General features: G+C 31.8%; 2 protein-coding genes across 7 annotated transcripts in view; one reads left to right on the top strand and one right to left on the bottom strand.

Annotated features, from left to right (window-relative positions):
* The window catches only part of LOC135134737 (spermatogenesis-associated protein 31H1), a 127,841-nt gene that overhangs the window by 69,552 nt on the left and 40,608 nt on the right, over positions 1-17,681 (bottom strand). For 2 of the 6 annotated variants that reach the window (XM_064063540.1, XM_064063541.1), the window contains exon 1: positions 11,541-11,631. The exons of 3 other annotated variants lie outside the window; for them this stretch is intronic. In XM_064063540.1, the coding sequence (XP_063919610.1) occupies positions 11,541-11,564 (24 nt within the window). In that variant the 5' untranslated portion in view covers positions 11,565-11,631. Of the gene's footprint in view, positions 1-11,540; positions 11,632-17,442; positions 17,530-17,681 lie in introns of those variants that run through there. One more of the 6 variants, XM_064063545.1, reaches the window with a different exon arrangement.
* Positions 11,531-17,681, top strand: part of LOC135134736 (ankyrin repeat and IBR domain-containing protein 1-like) — a 56,150-nt gene continuing 49,999 nt past the window's right edge. Inside the window, exon 1 of the mRNA XM_064063532.1 lies at positions 11,531-11,620. The gene's annotated coding sequence lies outside the window, so the exon portion shown is untranslated. The remainder of the gene's footprint in view (positions 11,621-17,681) is intronic.

Here is a 17,681-nt window from a genome sequence, read left to right as displayed (position 1 = left end):
TAAATATTCAAATGTCCAGGTTTTTGTGTTTAGAAGTGTATTTTCCAAAATCAGTTTTATCTTAACAAGTACTAGCCCCACCCACCCGCCGTTCTATAAACAAAATGAAATTGTATTCGACACCACGGTCCACCAAATACCAATTTTAATGTTCTACTCTGAAATGTTGTAAAACTTTGGCGAATTCATCAACACGTTATTTCCAAATTCACAGTTCAATTTAACTGTAATGGAAATGTTTCCGTAAAATATGTAGCAGAAAATTCATTTATTTCTAATAACAATATATATAAAGTTGTGAATGTTTTTAGTTAAGTTATTAAATTGCATTATCTACACTTCATACTTAGAAGTTCCCACTCGAGATTTATTCATCCATGTCATTTAAACTAATCTTAAAAACTCATTTATTTTGAGAGAAAGAACTTTAAAAATGATCATCAATTTTTAATATCGTCGTGGACTTGAAAACGGCAGGGCTTTAATATTTTGCTAAAGGTTTCATATTTTTTTACAGCTTGAATTTGAACATTTATTCTGGCATTATTATTTTGATTTTAGTCGTATTGAACATGTGCCTGTTGTGTTTATTTCATATGTGGTTTGTTTTATGTGAAGTGGAAACTCATTCGGTCCACGATGTGATTTGACATCTTGCAAATTCTTTATAGAGAGATAGAGATAATAATACTTATTTTGCTATCGTCAAAATTCCGGAGATTTTAGCTTTAACCGAAATAAACACACGGGATTGATTAAATCAAACAGAGTGACTGATCCCCACCTAAATGCAAAGTTCTTTTCTCATTGTCATTGTTCATGTGAATATTTATTTGTAATACCGGATTTTCTCCGCCAGTGAATCAGGCCGTCCAACTGGCTGTCTCCTTCCGGGTGTGGAAGTAAACCTCAAGAATGCGAATGGCGTATGCAGCTGTATATGTATATAGTTAAAACAAATAGACTTTCTCGAAGAAGACGCCCTTCGCGCCGCTGTCGCTATGCGTCACCATGCTCCGTCGTCTGTTTTTACTCAACTTGGCCTGTTGTACCCGACTGTTAGTATGTAAATTTTCCACTACACCATCGTAATAAAGTGTGTGTTGTGATCCAGTTACTTTAATGACGATTGCGATTTCTTTGTGTGTTTAAATTTGCGATGTTCAAATAATTGTCATAAATACTGGCTCCCTATGTATTTTTAAATTTCAGTAAAATAAAGTGATTAAAGAATACCAGTGATTACACCCATACATTAACAGGAACTTCCCACTCCAGCCTGTAGCATAGAGTTCAGGATTGAGCATACAATAAATTTAATTGTTCTTTGTAGTAATTCTGTTAATACAAAACGCATCACTAAATACTGAGATAACTTCCATTAGTTTCTCCAATTTTTCAGGATTTAAAGCGTCGAATTTCAAGTCGTTCATGCACATTAAAAGACTGATCTTTTCTTTGGTCCCTTCTGAAAGAGATACCGGTATTTATTAAATTCCACCGTCGAATTATAATGAGGCCAAAATATCTCTTTAAAAAATTCCATGCAGATGGAGATATTGGTTGTGTTGTAATTGTGTTGTCATCTACTTGAAAATATGTTCGTTAGTAGTTAGTTTATCAGATAGCAGTAGAATTGGAATATGTTATTCACTTTATGGAGTTCTGTTTTCTTTAGACATGAGTGGGTATTGAAAAAAGCTCTTGGGTAGTCCATTCACGAAATGAATATGTTTCAACACTTCTGTGCATGCTTTTTAATTGCTGTAGCAAGTAATATTTTGTATATAACGGGTAAAACGTCTGAGAATTGATAGATAATTTTCTACATTGTAAATTTGGTTATTTTTAATGTCATGTATGTGATAGCTTGACTAAAATATGCATTTCAAGATTTTTGAGTGATCTGTTTGTAGTTTGGTTAATTTTTTGAGGCGTTCCAGAAATTTACCACTGCATCATAATTAGAGTTTGATTTGCTAAAATTTTTTACCCTCTAAATTACAAAAGAAACCCTTTCGGTTACTCCAGAACGATTCTTGACCTAATTCTATTTTTAAATGATTTAAATGTTATACAACAATATGCATATACCTGTACTTGCCGTGTACGAATCCACTTTTCCTAAAAGTCCAAAATTTCGCAAATACATTTGATCAAATTAAGAACGAGTCACCTTATTCTCTCGAAAATGTGAATAAGGACAGAATAAGATTTATAATATTCAGAACATTCTGTTCGATTGTAGCTTAACTAATAATTTTAGTCCTCGATTTTGAGGGGTCAAACTCATTCAAATCAAATTAATTTCAACGTGATATTCTTTCGATGTACAAACATAAACAGTTAAACTTAAGCTTGTTATTAGTGCTGAGGGGCCATTTTTTCCCGTTGGTTATCTGCTTTAAATATATTTTACACTGTCCATACTTGGGCTTGCACAGGGTATCTGAAAGAATATTAATGTGGGAACTGATTTAGTGTATCTGGTTGTCTTTAGGTATAAGAGAAGTTAGGTACAAATAGTGTTGTATATTTATGGATTCGATGTTGTATTTTAATGTATGTACAGGAATATTTAACGCCACATCTTTCGAACTGTTTTAAGCAAAATGAAAACAAAACTATATATTCATTCTATTTCTTAATTAAAATTATTAGGTCATTAAATTGGTCCGCTTTACCTCATCTGATTACTTATTGTTAAAATCTAAGAAATTTTCGAGGAGCTGACTCATCCCATCGGCGAAAATCTCGAGCCGCCACTGAAACTGAACAGAAACCTAGCCACGCTGCGAGTAAGCGAAACCAACTCATTTTCGTGTGAAGCACTGAAAATACAGAACCAGAACCGGATTCAGGTGTAATTAAAGTCAAAGTTCTTTTGCCTACAATAAAGTATCAACACATTGCGAATCGCGGTTTTAATTAGCATCGTGAAAGCAGGTTTATTGAACGTGCGTTGAATCACCCAGGCACTCGCAAAAATATCTCGTAAAACTTATCATTCTAAAAATTTCAAAACTTTTTTAATAACCTTTTGAACTCCTTCTGCGGTTCACTCGGCCGTTGTCTTTATAAGTAATTAACGCCGGGTTAAACCAAAGCTGGCGGTTTTCAAAATTCGCGTTTTTCACGGAAAGGTTTATAATTCACTGAACCGGAACACAAAGAAACATAAATCCAGATGCAGCAGCTCTTTGAAAATGTGAATTCTGAGCTGACATTAATCACACGGATTAGCAACCGTTGTCTTCGTAGATTTGTTTATATTTTTAAGTCACCCGCAACGATTCGACTGATTTTATAAATATCAACAGCAGGTTGCATGACACAACGTGGCAGAATTAGATATTACAAGTATAAATAGATCGAGAGTGCATTTGACAACTTAACCTGGTTTGACCCGGGATTTTTCACAAGTCAACAAGATTACTCAATTATTTTGAAAGCTTTATGAAAATAGGTTTTTTAGCTTGGAGTGTTGCACTTTGTGTTACGTGATGGTTGCATTTTTTTAATTGAATGTCGTCCTCGTAAGAGTTTACGGCATGAAAACCGTAGGTGTACAAAAACTTAACTAAACCATGATTGCATAATAACGCAGGATATGCCTTCTACTTATAACCCTTCTTAATAACTATTCAATCATTGTAATTAGGTTAGCTCGAGTTAGGTCAGATCAGGTCTGGTCTGCTCAGCCACAAAAAATATAGTCCAAGATCAAAATTGTGAGATTGCCTAGCAAAATGTTTTTAATTTGTTTTAGAAGGTCAATCAACATAGTTTGTATACACTTTTCAATAATAAAATAGGGTTGCATTTTAATAAATTGAGGGGCATAATTATCATCAAACAAATTCAGATCTGTGTTTACTTCGGCTTATCCAACCATTAACAACAAATCTCGTTCTAAATTTTTTATATTCTCTATTTTTTGGACATGCTATATATAATTGTTTCATAAAAAACGTTAATTTCGGTCAATATTATAATGTTTGTATTTCAACTAATATTTATTAACCAAAATATTTGATAATAATTTATATTTAAATTAACAATGTTTCTAGACATTTAGTAGTTTTCAAATATTTTGTGCAAATGAAATTCAATTTGTTCATTTTCCATCATTTCCACTCTAGCTTCGTTCATGAATAATTCAGAACATCAAACTATAATTCTAATGCACGTCAACATAGATAATTAAAAATGCTCATGTGTGTTTTGTAACTCAAATATGAAAGACAAATTTTTAGGAGCTTTTTCACAATTGAATGAAGTGTAATTTTTTTTAATTTCCAAAATTTTAATTAGACACACACATAAAACTTCCATTTTATAGTAAATCTTCGGTTACGAAATATGTATGTAGAAAATGAACTGGAACACTATGTGTCCTGAAAACTAAATTTAGTTTATGGATCTTACCAATAATTACAAAGCCAAAACTCTTACAAGCAACTTAAATGGTTTCAGAGAAATATGTTAAAAAAGAATTAAGTATCTGTTACCGAGAATTTTCAATTTAAGCCACCAAAAGTGCCAGTTCGAGCAAAGCGTTTTCAAATACATAGAATTTTATATCAAGAAAACTTCAAGTTTTTTCTAAAAGTATGTTAAAATTAATAATAATTTCGCTCGTTTGCAATAATAAAATTTCACGAATATTACTCGCAAACTCTTCCCACAGCAAGGGCAATAAAAGTTCTGCTTTAGCCTTGTCGGGTGTACATAACAAAAATTAATATTTCCTTTCATTAGTTTTTAATATGCACTGTAACTCATTTTTCATTTTCCAATATAATTTTTTTGTTCAAACAGCAAATTCTTTAACTGTAAACAAAAGTCGCTGCTCCAGTTTCGTGAAAGTTGAAATTTCCTTTTCATTACAACGCCGATGATCTAATATACAAATTGTTTTGTGTACCAGCAGATGAGATAAATCAGGACGCAAACGTGTCTCTTTTTATTTAGAGCCTACATCAAAACGTGTTAGTAAACTTTCTTTCTAAATCGGCATTGACCCAATAACTCGACACCTGCCATTTCTGCCAAATTCTCGGTATTTTCAACACAATGGCTTTTGAGAAACCCGATATTTTGATTGAGTTTTGTTGGAGAAAAGGTCAAAATTAGGTTTATTACATTCGACATCAACGTTTTTTATCGACAGTCAAAATTACAATTCAGTCAAGGACGATCGATCCTGATGATTATCTAAACGTATAGTGTTAGAGAATTCCCCGCATGATAAATGTATTTTTTTATGAGACAGTGAGGTGTCGACGTTTTAAATTTAGATTATGATATATTCAGTGCCTCTTTCTCGTCTAGACGAATATGATTCACTCTTCAATAGAACTGGAAAATCTACTTAGTAGCTTCGCAAGTCCGTCGGTCGTTCTTTAGCGAAGTTAGAGTTACTAATTGCCTTCTTATTTATAGATATTTAAAGTCTCACTGACTAATGCCATCCTTGAGAACTGAACGAAGGGAGAAAAGAGCATTCTCTTGTTAAATTTATATAGTGTGGCTTCATCGAAAGTTTTAAGGGGCGCTACTAACTTTGTAGCAATTTTCACTTAACTAGACGTCATGTTAGAAAGAAACTCCTGAAATTTATTGCTAAAGGCTTTGGAAATCAGCGAAGAATTACCAAAATAGTTTATCAAATGGACGTTTTATTAGTCTGGCATAATTCGGGACTGCAGCAGTAGACTGTTGTGAGTACTGGGGAATTGGCATGTTCAGAGCATTGTAACGTAAAAGTAAACGTTCCATTTCAGTAAATTAAATACAGAAGAAGCTTTAAATCATTCTAATCGTTTCTAGATATTTATTGTAGCAATAAAACACGAGATTTCGTACGACTTTTCAGACACATGTATATTTTACGAACATCTGCAAAACTCTATTTCTGTGTGCTATTTTCTTAAAATACAAGTACAGTTTATTAGTAAATACTAGTTATAGGTGCAATTATTCTAAAAATATTTTATTTGTTTTTGTTCTCGTATATAAAAATCGTGTCTGCATTATTTTTGAACATTGTGTTCATAGAATGTAGGTTAAACGCGTTACGAATTTAAAGGAACAATAGCCATAGGGGTAATGGAAAGCTTTGTTTTTCGGTATTCGAAGCACCGGTCGGAGAACGTAGAATAAAAAGTACTTATTATGTAATTTTTGGGGCTGCGGTCCTGCTTTACACTATATGTGAAGTGTAAAAAAACGTTAAAAGATTATTAAAGGTCACGTGCTTTCAGTCTATTTTAAAAACACTAAACTGAAAGCATGTTATGAAATGCTTTCTAATACAAGTCATGTGAAAGTCATAAAACGTGAAGTGCCTCATCAGACTTCGTTTTAATAAGAAAATAAAATTTGCTTTATTAACCAGCTTGATACTTGAACAACCAAAATATAATCTGAAAAATGAAATTAGTTTTGTATCAAGAACTGGTCTGGTTTAGCCAAAAGAGGGACAATTTTGAATATTTGTTTAAAAGTACATTACCAAAAGTAGAAATTATTAGAAAAAAAATTAAAAAATTGAATTTCTGGAGTTTTAAAAAAGTACTTTTACAATCGGAACAATTACAGAAGTAGGAGTATTATAAAATGTAAATCGGAACCATGAAAAAAATGTTTACGTCATTTAAGTGTTGGTGGGGATGGTTAGACAACTTTTGTTAAGGTTTTACCGTCTACACTATATTCTTAATTAGATATAAAATTTTGACCACAATCGATCCAGTAGTAAAAAAAAATTGGTCTAAAGAGTTTAGACGGTACTTCCCTCGCTGTCGGAAACGTGACGACTGCATGCATATTATGTTTTTTTTTTGCAGTAGATTTCAAAACATTCGGGTTTGTAGTTCCTGAGTAAATCAAGAAAATAAATTTACGCATTCATTAAGTTTTTTGAGTCACCCTGTATATGCACATTCAAAAAATACGAATGGAATGATAAATTACAAGTACAGACTCATCATATTTTGTACATTTTAGATAGGAGTTATTCGGCAAACTTTTGAGCTGACGTCATCATTTTTTTGGAGGAGATAATATGTTGACTAAAAATTTTATGCTCTTTATAACCCTAAAACATCTGCAAGATTTCAAAAGATTCGGTTCTGTAGTTCCTGATTAAATTAATAAAATACATTTATGCATTCATTAATTTTTTGAGTCACCCTGTATATGCAAATCCAAAAAATATGAATGGAGTGATAGATCACAAGTACAGACTCATCATATTTTGTACATTTTAGATAGGATTTATTCGACAAACTTTTGAGCTGACGTCATCAAGTTTTTGGAGGGGATAACCAAATATATTTTGACTAAAGATGTATGATGCTCTTTATAGCCTTAAAAGATCTGCAACATTTCAAAGCACTCGGGTTAGCAGATTCAAAATTAAATCGCAAAATATTGTTTTGTAATTTTGATTTCTTTTCCAAAAATCTTGACGTTTCGGGTAAAAATTGAATTCGGAATCGTAAACTACATGTGTAGAATGATGTTATTTTATATAATTTAAAACCCATTTTCTATGTACAATTTTGAAGTGACGTCATCGCATTAGTGGTGGCTATGATTAGAGACATTTTGGTTAGCGTTTACCATCTAGCGGTTTAGCGGTTACCATCTACATGATATTCCTAATATACATACAAAATTTGACAACAATCGGCCCAGTACTTTAGGAGATTATCTGTCTAATAAAAATCCGGACAGACAGACGGACAGACGGACCGACGGACGGACAGACAGACGGAAACGGGAGACCTATTTCTTCTGTAGGGGTAACGAACGGTCGAGAAAACGTAAAAGTAGAGAGTCGGCCGACGGACTCGATTACAATACTTCCTTTACTTACGCTCGGGAAGTAAAAATCGACACAGACAGACGATAGACGACATACAGACCCATGGAAACGGGAGATCTATTTTTTCGTGTCATGAAACGTCGAGAAAACATGAAAATAGGCATAGGATGGAGCCTATTATCAATAATTCTTTCGCTTCCGCTCGGAATGTAAAAATGCACTTTGTCATAAGACACTGTAATTATGTTTTTTTTTTTTTGAAAAAAAACTGAATCGTAGCGGTATTTTCAGAATTTTAGGAAAAGCAGATGTGTGCTCAATTCTGAAAAGTAAAAATAGAAAAATATTACTGAAGCGTAAGCAAAATAGGAATAATATCTTAAATTCTCTAGCAAAAATAGGGTCAATTTAGTTGGTTAATTGCATTTTTTCTCGACGTTTTAGAGCTTCTAGGATGCAAAAAAGTAGGCCTACGTCTCTCTTTATCACCTGTTGAAGATTTTATTATTTTATAAGAGAATTTTAGATGTATTTTAAGGATATCCTTCAAATGGTAAAATGTTCCTGTATTTGTTATTTATTAATTTATTGCTATTTGTAGCCTTATTTATCTATATTTTCTTACTTCACGAAAACTGGACTTCTGCATACGCTTTAATGTTATAGTCAACATAGTAAATCGGTAATTAGCATTCAACTGGTCAGGTCAGGTTAGGTCAGGTCAGGTCAGGTCAGGTCAGGTCACCTTAAGTCACCTTTTTCAAGACTTTATGACTTGGTTTAATAATCTCACAATACCTTTAATAATAATACATATAAAAAAAATAATTTTCAAAACTGCATTAATTAATGGCATCACCTCAAAAATGTATTAAATAAAAAAACATTATTAATGTTTTTACTTCCCCGGCATAAACTAAGGAAACATTGATTACAATATGCTCTACTAAAAGTCCATCTAATAAATGGTTACTTTCAGGTTTCCTCGACGTTTCATGACCTCTAGAGTACGAAAAGTTAGTCCCGTCTGTTCGTCCCTTCATTTTTTTTTTATAAATGCCATTTAAATTTTATAAAATAACATAGTTCTATACTTGTGATTTATGAATTCGACTTTGTTTTTTATCTTAGGCATCGAAATTTTAGCGAAAAAATCTAAATTGCATAAAAAAGCGGAATTCTTTGGACTGTATTTCAAGGGCAAGGGAAGTTCTGTCCAAGTAACTTTGACCAATTTTTTGAATAATGCGGCCTAAAATGAAACATTTTATAACAGAAATATTATTGTTATAAAATAATAGAACTTTTAGAACTGTTTATAGCGGATATTTTAAAAATTAATTCAGGAAACAAAATATATATCAAAATGTTTTATCTAATTTAGAATTTATGTAGGAAACCTGGGCTTATTTGATTGTGCTTATAGAACGAAGAAAATTCTGCATAAATATTTTGAAGTAATTTATGCTATGTAATTTACGTGAAGCTACTGTAAGATTTAATGATATATGTATTTGTATTTTTTATAATCTGTTACGTAAACTACAATATCCATAGAATGCTGAACCAAAAGCCGTATTCTTATGGTAAAAATCACTTAACAATATTTTGAGTTGTCTTTATTACAGAATCTCAAGGGTAGTTAACATCGCCAAACATATTGGAACAAATCTATAAATCAAGAAACTAATATCAGAATTTTTGTACTAAGTATAATGACAAATTTTTACTTTCCGGCGTAAAGCGAAGGATGTATTGTAATAGGACCCATCGGATGAATAATATATAGAGTACGAAGAAACAGGCCTCCCGTTTCCGTCTGTCTGTCGTCTATCGCCTGTCTGTGTTGATTTTTATTAAACTACTGGACCGATTGTTACAAATATTGAGTAGATGATCAAACGCCAGCCAAAATTTGACATATCATTTGTATTTAATCATGATTTTTCGTACTAAAGATTATCTATTATAAAATAATGTTGTACTCTTGTGCATGTGTGTGTGGTTTATGAATCCGCTTTGATTGTTATCACAATTACTTTACAAAAATTTTGTTTGTGCAATATTTTCCAGGTGTTTGATGCAGCCAATAACTCGCTCATGGGTGAAGTACCTCGTAGCCGAGTGGATTAGATGATCTATATTTTGTTCTTACACTATGGCTGTTATTATCTATGTTTGTTTTATTTTACAGCAGTTATCACAAAAAACAGTAAAATTTCACAAAATCAAATTTAATAATTTTTTGAAAGAAGCAAGACATTTTCGGGTAATTTTTTTTGTAAAGAGATAATTAAGCAAAGTGTTGGAAGCTAATGATGTCATAGAAATGCGCATTTTCATTTCTTAATCATTCTGAAAGCTGCAATTTAAAATCTACACTAGCAGCAACATAGAATTCGGTCAAATGTTACATAAAAATTCCACATGCCACCAAAATCCATTAATATATTTAGTTACTGTAATGTATCAAGTTTTAAAACAAAAAATGTATACAGTTGTTAAAAATAACTAAAACAAAGTATTATATTCCAAAGATATACGCATTTTTTATAACTATCGCAAATCAGCTATTTTAACGATACAAGCTAGAATGAAACGGTTTCCTAAAAAAAATATTTGATGAAATCATTTCGTTCCTACAGTCCACTTTTCTTTTTTTAAATGCTAAATAAGTTAACAGACATTTGACCACGTACCAGTGAAAAGGGTTTCATAATTTTTTAAATCACAGCTTCATTGCAATGATTTCGACATAAAATAAAAATCGTGTTACTAACTGCGCAATTTTATTTTACATGTATCTAGAAATCATTACTAAAAACAGAAAACTATGGTTTGAAGAGTTCAGTTTCATTAGAAAACAGAAGTTTTTATTCATCACTCATCTTTTATTAATTTGTATTTATTTTTGCAACCTAAGCTGCATAACATGTTAGATAATAAGTGAGTCAGTTGGCAACAGTAAACTTTGCAACACTATATCGTCCGAAAACAGATTGTTGTCTTTTAATAACACCATCTGTTTATAAAAAGCACTGTTAGATACATAAGTAGATAAATAGTTTGCAAAATAAATACTTGAAATTTTTTCATTGTTTACTTGAAAGCTTCCGTCAAATATTTGACATGTAGTGTATTGATCACATTTCAGAACTATCTAGTTCATTTTTTTTATGTCTAAAGACTTAAGTAATTTCCAGGTTCAATACTTAGATACTATTACTTTTGATGCATACTTACATTGACTTGCAATGCCACTTTTAATTAAATTATACTTGCTATCGTTGCGCATCGTAAACCTCGGAAGCGCGAATTACCACTTCCCATTTATAAAGAAAATATTTATCAGAAAGTTTGCTTTCAAAATGAAGGTAAACTTATCTCGGATGAACTACTTTTTATTCATGCAACATTTACTAACTTTACATTAACGACTTAAGGATGAGTAAATAATTGTGCGACCAAGTATTGACACAATTTTTCAAATTTTGACGTGCTCATCCCATGCATGCAACAAACGCCTCCGCTATAACAATCCTGATAACATTGCTTACCATTACTCATTTATTTTTAAAATCGTTCACTTTCCATTATCATTTATGTAAATGTTTTTCCACACTCTTAGTTGCTTTTACAATGTCAGCCTAACTGTGAGCGTCCCTGTGAAGTTGAAAAATACACAAAAACAATACAGTTAACGTACTCGTAATCGTGCCCACTGAAGCATCAGACATTTTTAAACATGGTTAAAAATACGCAGAATGATATATCAAGAAAACGCAGGTAAGAATTTGGTACCCGTAACACAAGAAAAATCAACTCAGACTAAAACTACACGAATATTGTATACAAAATTACACCACTTAGTTTAAATTTAAACCCATTGTGTAGTTCGTAATTTCAAGACAAGCGGAAAAAGTTACCAAATTGTTAATAAAAAAAGTTCTTTTGTTTAACCGCAAGCGAACTAAAGCTCGTAAAGCTGCGAATAATCCATCGAACAAACAAAAATTACGGCTGGTGTAACGATTAAATTAATATTGATATAAATAAGTGCGTCGGTTTACTTATCATCGCTGCTCTGACGCAAATTCAGTGTTTTGCACAATATCAACACTTCAGGCTCAATGTTTGAATCGAGCAACAGTATTTTATGAGGACATACTGTCTGTATCAATAACGCTGTGTAATAATAAAGTATTAGCTATCATCATAATAATATTGTCCAGGTATATTACGCCCAATAACCTATGTCAGTTTGACAGAGTATATTTCACGAAGAGAAAAATCGTATTGAACGCTTCACTGATTTGGAAGATTGTGAAATATGAAGCGTAATGAGATTTATTAAATTCTGAACGTCCTATTGCATCATTACACTCGTGTTAAATTTGCAAATTGTGCAAACTTGTTCTGTAAAATATAATTTTATAATATAGCATTTTTAGGTCAAGTTCTTCATGTGTAAGCCTCCTGTACGCTGACTAGTTTTATTCGATTAATTTATTTCCGGTGGGTTAAATTACGGCGTAAGTTCTTTTATTTGGCACGTATAGAGTGCCTACAATTAATTACTGTTCGAGGGTTACGTCAAATTATTAATACAACGCCTGCATTATTTTAGACATAATATGTGCAGATAAAATTGGAATGTTTTATCGCTTGATGTTTTACGGCTGAATTTGTTATACTTGACCTATCTTTCATAAACACCGCGTGTGGAGCAAAACCACAATAAGCCTACAATATTCATCTTCATCATAAATTGTATGTTTTTTTAACACACAAACATGAATAATGTATCAGGTGTCCTACCCCGATTATCCATTAGGTACACTAGAATTTTTCCTATAGACACATGCCGCAGTAAACTTGACAGATTATTATAATTTATAAATTCAATTTCTTTTTGTTCATCTGTAACCATTGACTATCCATTCATTTCACGTGAACTAAAAAATAAATGACATTTCAGCATACGCCTGACCTCATGGTAAAAAATTTTGTGCTCGTGAAAAATGAGTTACATTCTTGCTGTATTATCCTTCCTATATATGCATAAATCCTTTTTCCTCTGAATGTGATTTTGCGACATTTTTCAGGCTTCAATAACGTTTATGCTAACACATTATTTAGTATATTTACCTGTTGACAGTGCTTATTCAGAAGCAAAATAACACCGCAAATGAGAAATTAATTTTGAGTTAGATGACGACAGATTTTAACACACTGTATTGATTAGGAATTAATTTTTTACTCAGTCACTTTTAAACATGGAAACAGTTTGAACGAAACAATTTACGTATGCAGTAACATAAACAGATTCAAAATGATTACAAAATTGTTTGAACCGTAATAACATCGCTGAGATTTGTTTCAACATTTTGTACAGTTCTTGTTCCTGTTCACCGCATAGAGGAAAAACTCTCAAACATCACATCCCGTGAACTTCACTTCCCTCCCTTAACTCATTTCGACCAGTGAGCATTGTTGAAATGAAACTTTCCATCCGCATTATTTCAAAAATTGTATGTTATTATGTACCTTGTATAAATTTCTTGTATTGAGATTATCTTTTAGAAAAATAACACAAGGGAGTCCCATTTAAAAAACAATAATGCTGTGCACTCTTCCGCTGGTGCTGAAAATGTGATGATTTTAAGTAAATTTTTCTGGCAGTTTCAATTGATCTTTCTAATCTGTTCTAAAGGCATATTATAATCGAGTTTTTTGACGATTTTCCCATTTACTTGAAAATTATAATTTTAATTATCTCAGTTGTGATGATTTTTTATTCGTCATGAGTCGGGGGGCGGAGTTGAATTGTAATCCTCATTTTTCTCCAAGAAAAATACCATGCGATACATGTTTTTAAATAATCGTGTTGTTCTAAAAAAACAATAATAATTCATTTTGACTTAATTTCCCGTGGAGGTGAGTATTATGTAAAAAGAAAAGATGTTTCTTTTTTATGCATATACTTAATTATTAAAATAAATAAAGAAGAAAGTCAAAGTTTAAGCCCCACCTAGACCCGCCCCGATCTCAATTGTGATAACTGATCAATTTTGCATTCGTTGAGGGGCAGAGCATAATTGCAAAATCCATATTTCCCTACAAAAATTTACCATTTTAAACATGTTTTATATTTCTGGTTCTGAAAAGAAGACTACGTACATTAAAAAAAATCAAATTATAAACCCCGCCCACCCACTCTATCTGAAATGTGATGATTTTTTTATTCCTTATTAGCCGGGGGCGGAGTTTAATTGCAATCCTCATTTTTATCTATGAAATTATCATATGAAACTTGTTCTTAAATAATCGTCTTGTTCAAAGCAAACTATATGTATTAGTAATATTAAGCTCCACCTTTTTCATTCGTTGTCAAACCGGGGGGCGGAGCATAATTGCAATATCGATTTCTTCCTACAAAAATTTATCATTGTAAACATTTTTCATTTTTCCTATTGTGAGAAGAAAACTACGCACATTAAAAAAAAGCAAAATATAAATATATTTTTGGACGAGCTTACTATTTTTTACATGGAAAAAGTTTGAACCAATCTTGTGGAGTTTTTGGTGAGTTTTAAAAGATAGGGGAAGGTTCTAAAATTTTGTTTTTGAAAGGATCTTAGGACTCCTAGTGGTTTGTATCTTTAAAATATTAAGACTTTTGTATTTTTTGGAGTGGATTTCAGAAGTTCTGGTGTCTTTTTTGTTCAAAGTAGTTAAAAGGACCTTTCAGGATTCTGGCGGATTTTGGAAAGAATGTAAAAGAATCTTGGGGACCCTTGGTGTTTTTTGGGAAGAACATGAAAGGATCTTCGACAAGCTTACTGTTTTTTTTTTTTTGGAAACAATATAAAAGAATCTTGGGAAACTCTTATGATCTGTTTTTGAAATAAATACAAAGAATCTTGGGGGAATCCTGAAATTTTGTTTTTAAAAACATTTCCGATCCCCTAATGTTTTGTCTATCAAAAAATTATAAAAGAATGTTGAGAAGCTTTTTTTTAATAAGGTAAATAATCTTGCGGAAGTTCTAAAATTTCTTTTTGGAATGGATTTCAGAAGTCCCATTTTATATTTTATGTTTAAAATATTTTAAAACATCTTTGGGTATTCTGATGTTTTTTTTTTGAAGAATATAAAAGAGTCTTGCTGATCCGAGTATTTTTTTTGAAATATGAAATAATCTTAGACGAGCTTAGTGTTTTTTTTTCGGGGAAAGAGTGTGAAACAATCTTGGGGACCTTCACGTTCTATTTTTGAAATAGTTTTAAAGAATCTTGGGGACAGTCCTGACATTTTATTTTTAAAAACATCTTCGATCTCCTAGTGTTTTGTCTCTGAAAAAATTGTAAAAAAAAATATTGAGAACTCCTGTTTTTTGCTTTTTTTTATTGTGATAGGTAAATCATCTTGGGGTGGTGCTAACTTTTTTTTGAAATAGATTTCAGAAGTCTTACTGTGTTTTATGTTTAAAATATTTAAAATAATCTTTGGGGATTCTGGTGGTTGTTTTTTTTTAATGTAAAAGTATCTTGACGACCCCAAGTTTTTTTTTAAACAATGAAATATTCTTAGAGACCTTGATGTTTTTTTTATAAGGGGTATACATGAAAGGATCTTGATTTTTTTTTTTGGAAAGGGTATGAAAGAAACTTGCGAACCCTTTATGTGTTTCTGAAATAATTTTAATATTTAAAAAAATTACAAAGGAAAACCCCTGGCTTTTTTATATGCTAGTTAAAGAATCTTGGTGAAGTCCTAAAATTTTTGTTTGAATAGATTTCAGAAGTTCTACTGTCTTTTATCTTTAAAATATTTAAAAGCATCTTTGGGGATTCTGGTGTTTTTTTTTAAAGAATGTAAAAGAATCTTGGACGAGTCTTTTTTCTTTGGAAAAAATTGTAAAAGAATGTAGAGAACCCTTGGAAGATAAAGAATCTTGGAAAGATCCTGAAATTTAGTTCTTAAATGATTCTTCGAATTCTTGTTGTGTTTTATAATTGAAATATTTAATAGTATATTAAAGAACGAGTTTCATAAGGCAAATATAGAGGCACGAATCCAAGTTATTTAATTGAAATTTGCCTTTTTTTAAATCTGGGGAATTTTGTCGTGGTTGGTGATGGGTTGGTCTGACACTAACCACGAAATATTTGAGGTTCGAATTTTCACAACAACAACTGTAATTCGAATCAATTCGAGTTTTTGTTTAAAGTTAAAGTTGGTAAAAATGTCTTGTGAAGAAGTTAGTGAAGTCCTTACGCCTCCGGAAATACAGGAAATTTTAATTTGACATTTGTCACTGACATTCGCCTGACATTTCTCGTCATGGCTACCAATATTACTGATCTAAATTACACCAGATCTATTAAAGAACACCTTTCCGCTATTTACACATAGTTATTAGTATTAGCGTTACTGTTGCTACTACTGGTACATATTAGTGTCTGTTATTGCTAAAATGAACTTTTTAATCACTGACCTCCTCTACAATTTGGTCTAGAAGTGGTCAGTCGCCCTCCTTATCAGGAGGTAATAAAAATTGGTTTCATGTTATTAGACATACAATACCAGTTACAATGTATTAAATAAAAGTGGTATGAGCGAAAAGTACGACAATAACGTTAGAATAACGGAAAAGGTAGAAAAGTGTTAATTAGTCGTTAACAGTTCTTTGTACAACTAGTTTTCAAAGCGATACTTTTTTTTTTCATGAATTTGCAGTCTGATTAACGAGGACGAAGCCCGAGTTAATTAAGGAAATCAGTAAAAAAATGTAGAAAAAAAAACTAGTAGCCAATAAGACTAAACGCCTGGGAGAGGCATTTGTAAACATCGTTTAATAAAATCGCTTAAAAAAATTAAAAATAGTGAAAAAAAGTGACACTTTCCAAGCGCTTGATCACTGTGCAAAAAAATAAATAAATAAATTGAGTGACTGGAAATATTGTGTGTTGTGTATAACACAACCCCTTCACACAACACGAATATATTCCAATTAATTGCGATTATTTTTAAACTGCGCTGTTAATACAAATCAATTAAAATTTGAAGTTGTTCAGATAACTGACGTTTAGATATTATGGATAACTCGTACGTACTCGGGTACAGTCCGGCTCTGATTAAATTTTATTTTGCATGCAGGTGTACCTAAATAATTATTAATTTCAAATTTCAACATTAAATACTACACGTACAGCGATTTTTACTCTTGTTTTAAAAATCCGCAACTCCGGCAAACAGGAATGTTCCATTTCACCAGTTTATGCGTCGAAGTCATAAAAGTTTTCAGAGCAAAATACGTATTGTATATTACAATATTTTCTCTTTCGAATTTCGGAGAATCAGGCATGAAAGCAGCGACGTGTGAAGTCTGGATGATTAGCATTTTATGACTTCGCACAAGCTGGTGAAATATACTACATATTCGTTTCTTATCGCATTACCAAGACCAAAGCTCTGAGTATCATTTGTTTCCGCAACTCCACTTCTGCGTACATAAAGAATCACGGTGTGAAGAGATGTTTCCGTTTTGTTTTTTTTTCATCCACTCTTTTTTAATAAAAAGGAGTTTTGCAGTAAGTACTGACCACTCGTCTAAAATTACTCGTCTCTGAGTTACTGTACTCGTCCCTGCAGTCCTCTTATCGCACTGATCCAGAAAATGTCTTCTTTATATACCGCACTGCCTCCGAACGAAAACACAAAGTAAAATTTCATACTATACGCTCTCTTATTACAAACTTTATATTCTCTTGCTTAATCCTAATCCTCGTTGCCATTCATGTTTGTTTTCTTTGGAATTTAAACTGCTTTTCTAACGTCACGG

This window comes from Zophobas morio, unplaced genomic scaffold (assembly GCF_036711695.1).
Source record: "Zophobas morio isolate AGI-343-1 ecotype UQ-CSIRO unplaced genomic scaffold, CSIRO_AGI_Zmor_V1 ptg000023l, whole genome shotgun sequence".
Classification (NCBI taxonomy): domain Eukaryota; kingdom Metazoa; phylum Arthropoda; class Insecta; order Coleoptera; family Tenebrionidae; genus Zophobas; species Zophobas morio.
Note: the sequence above shows the minus strand (reverse complement) of the source record. Positions and strands in the feature narration are given on the sequence as shown.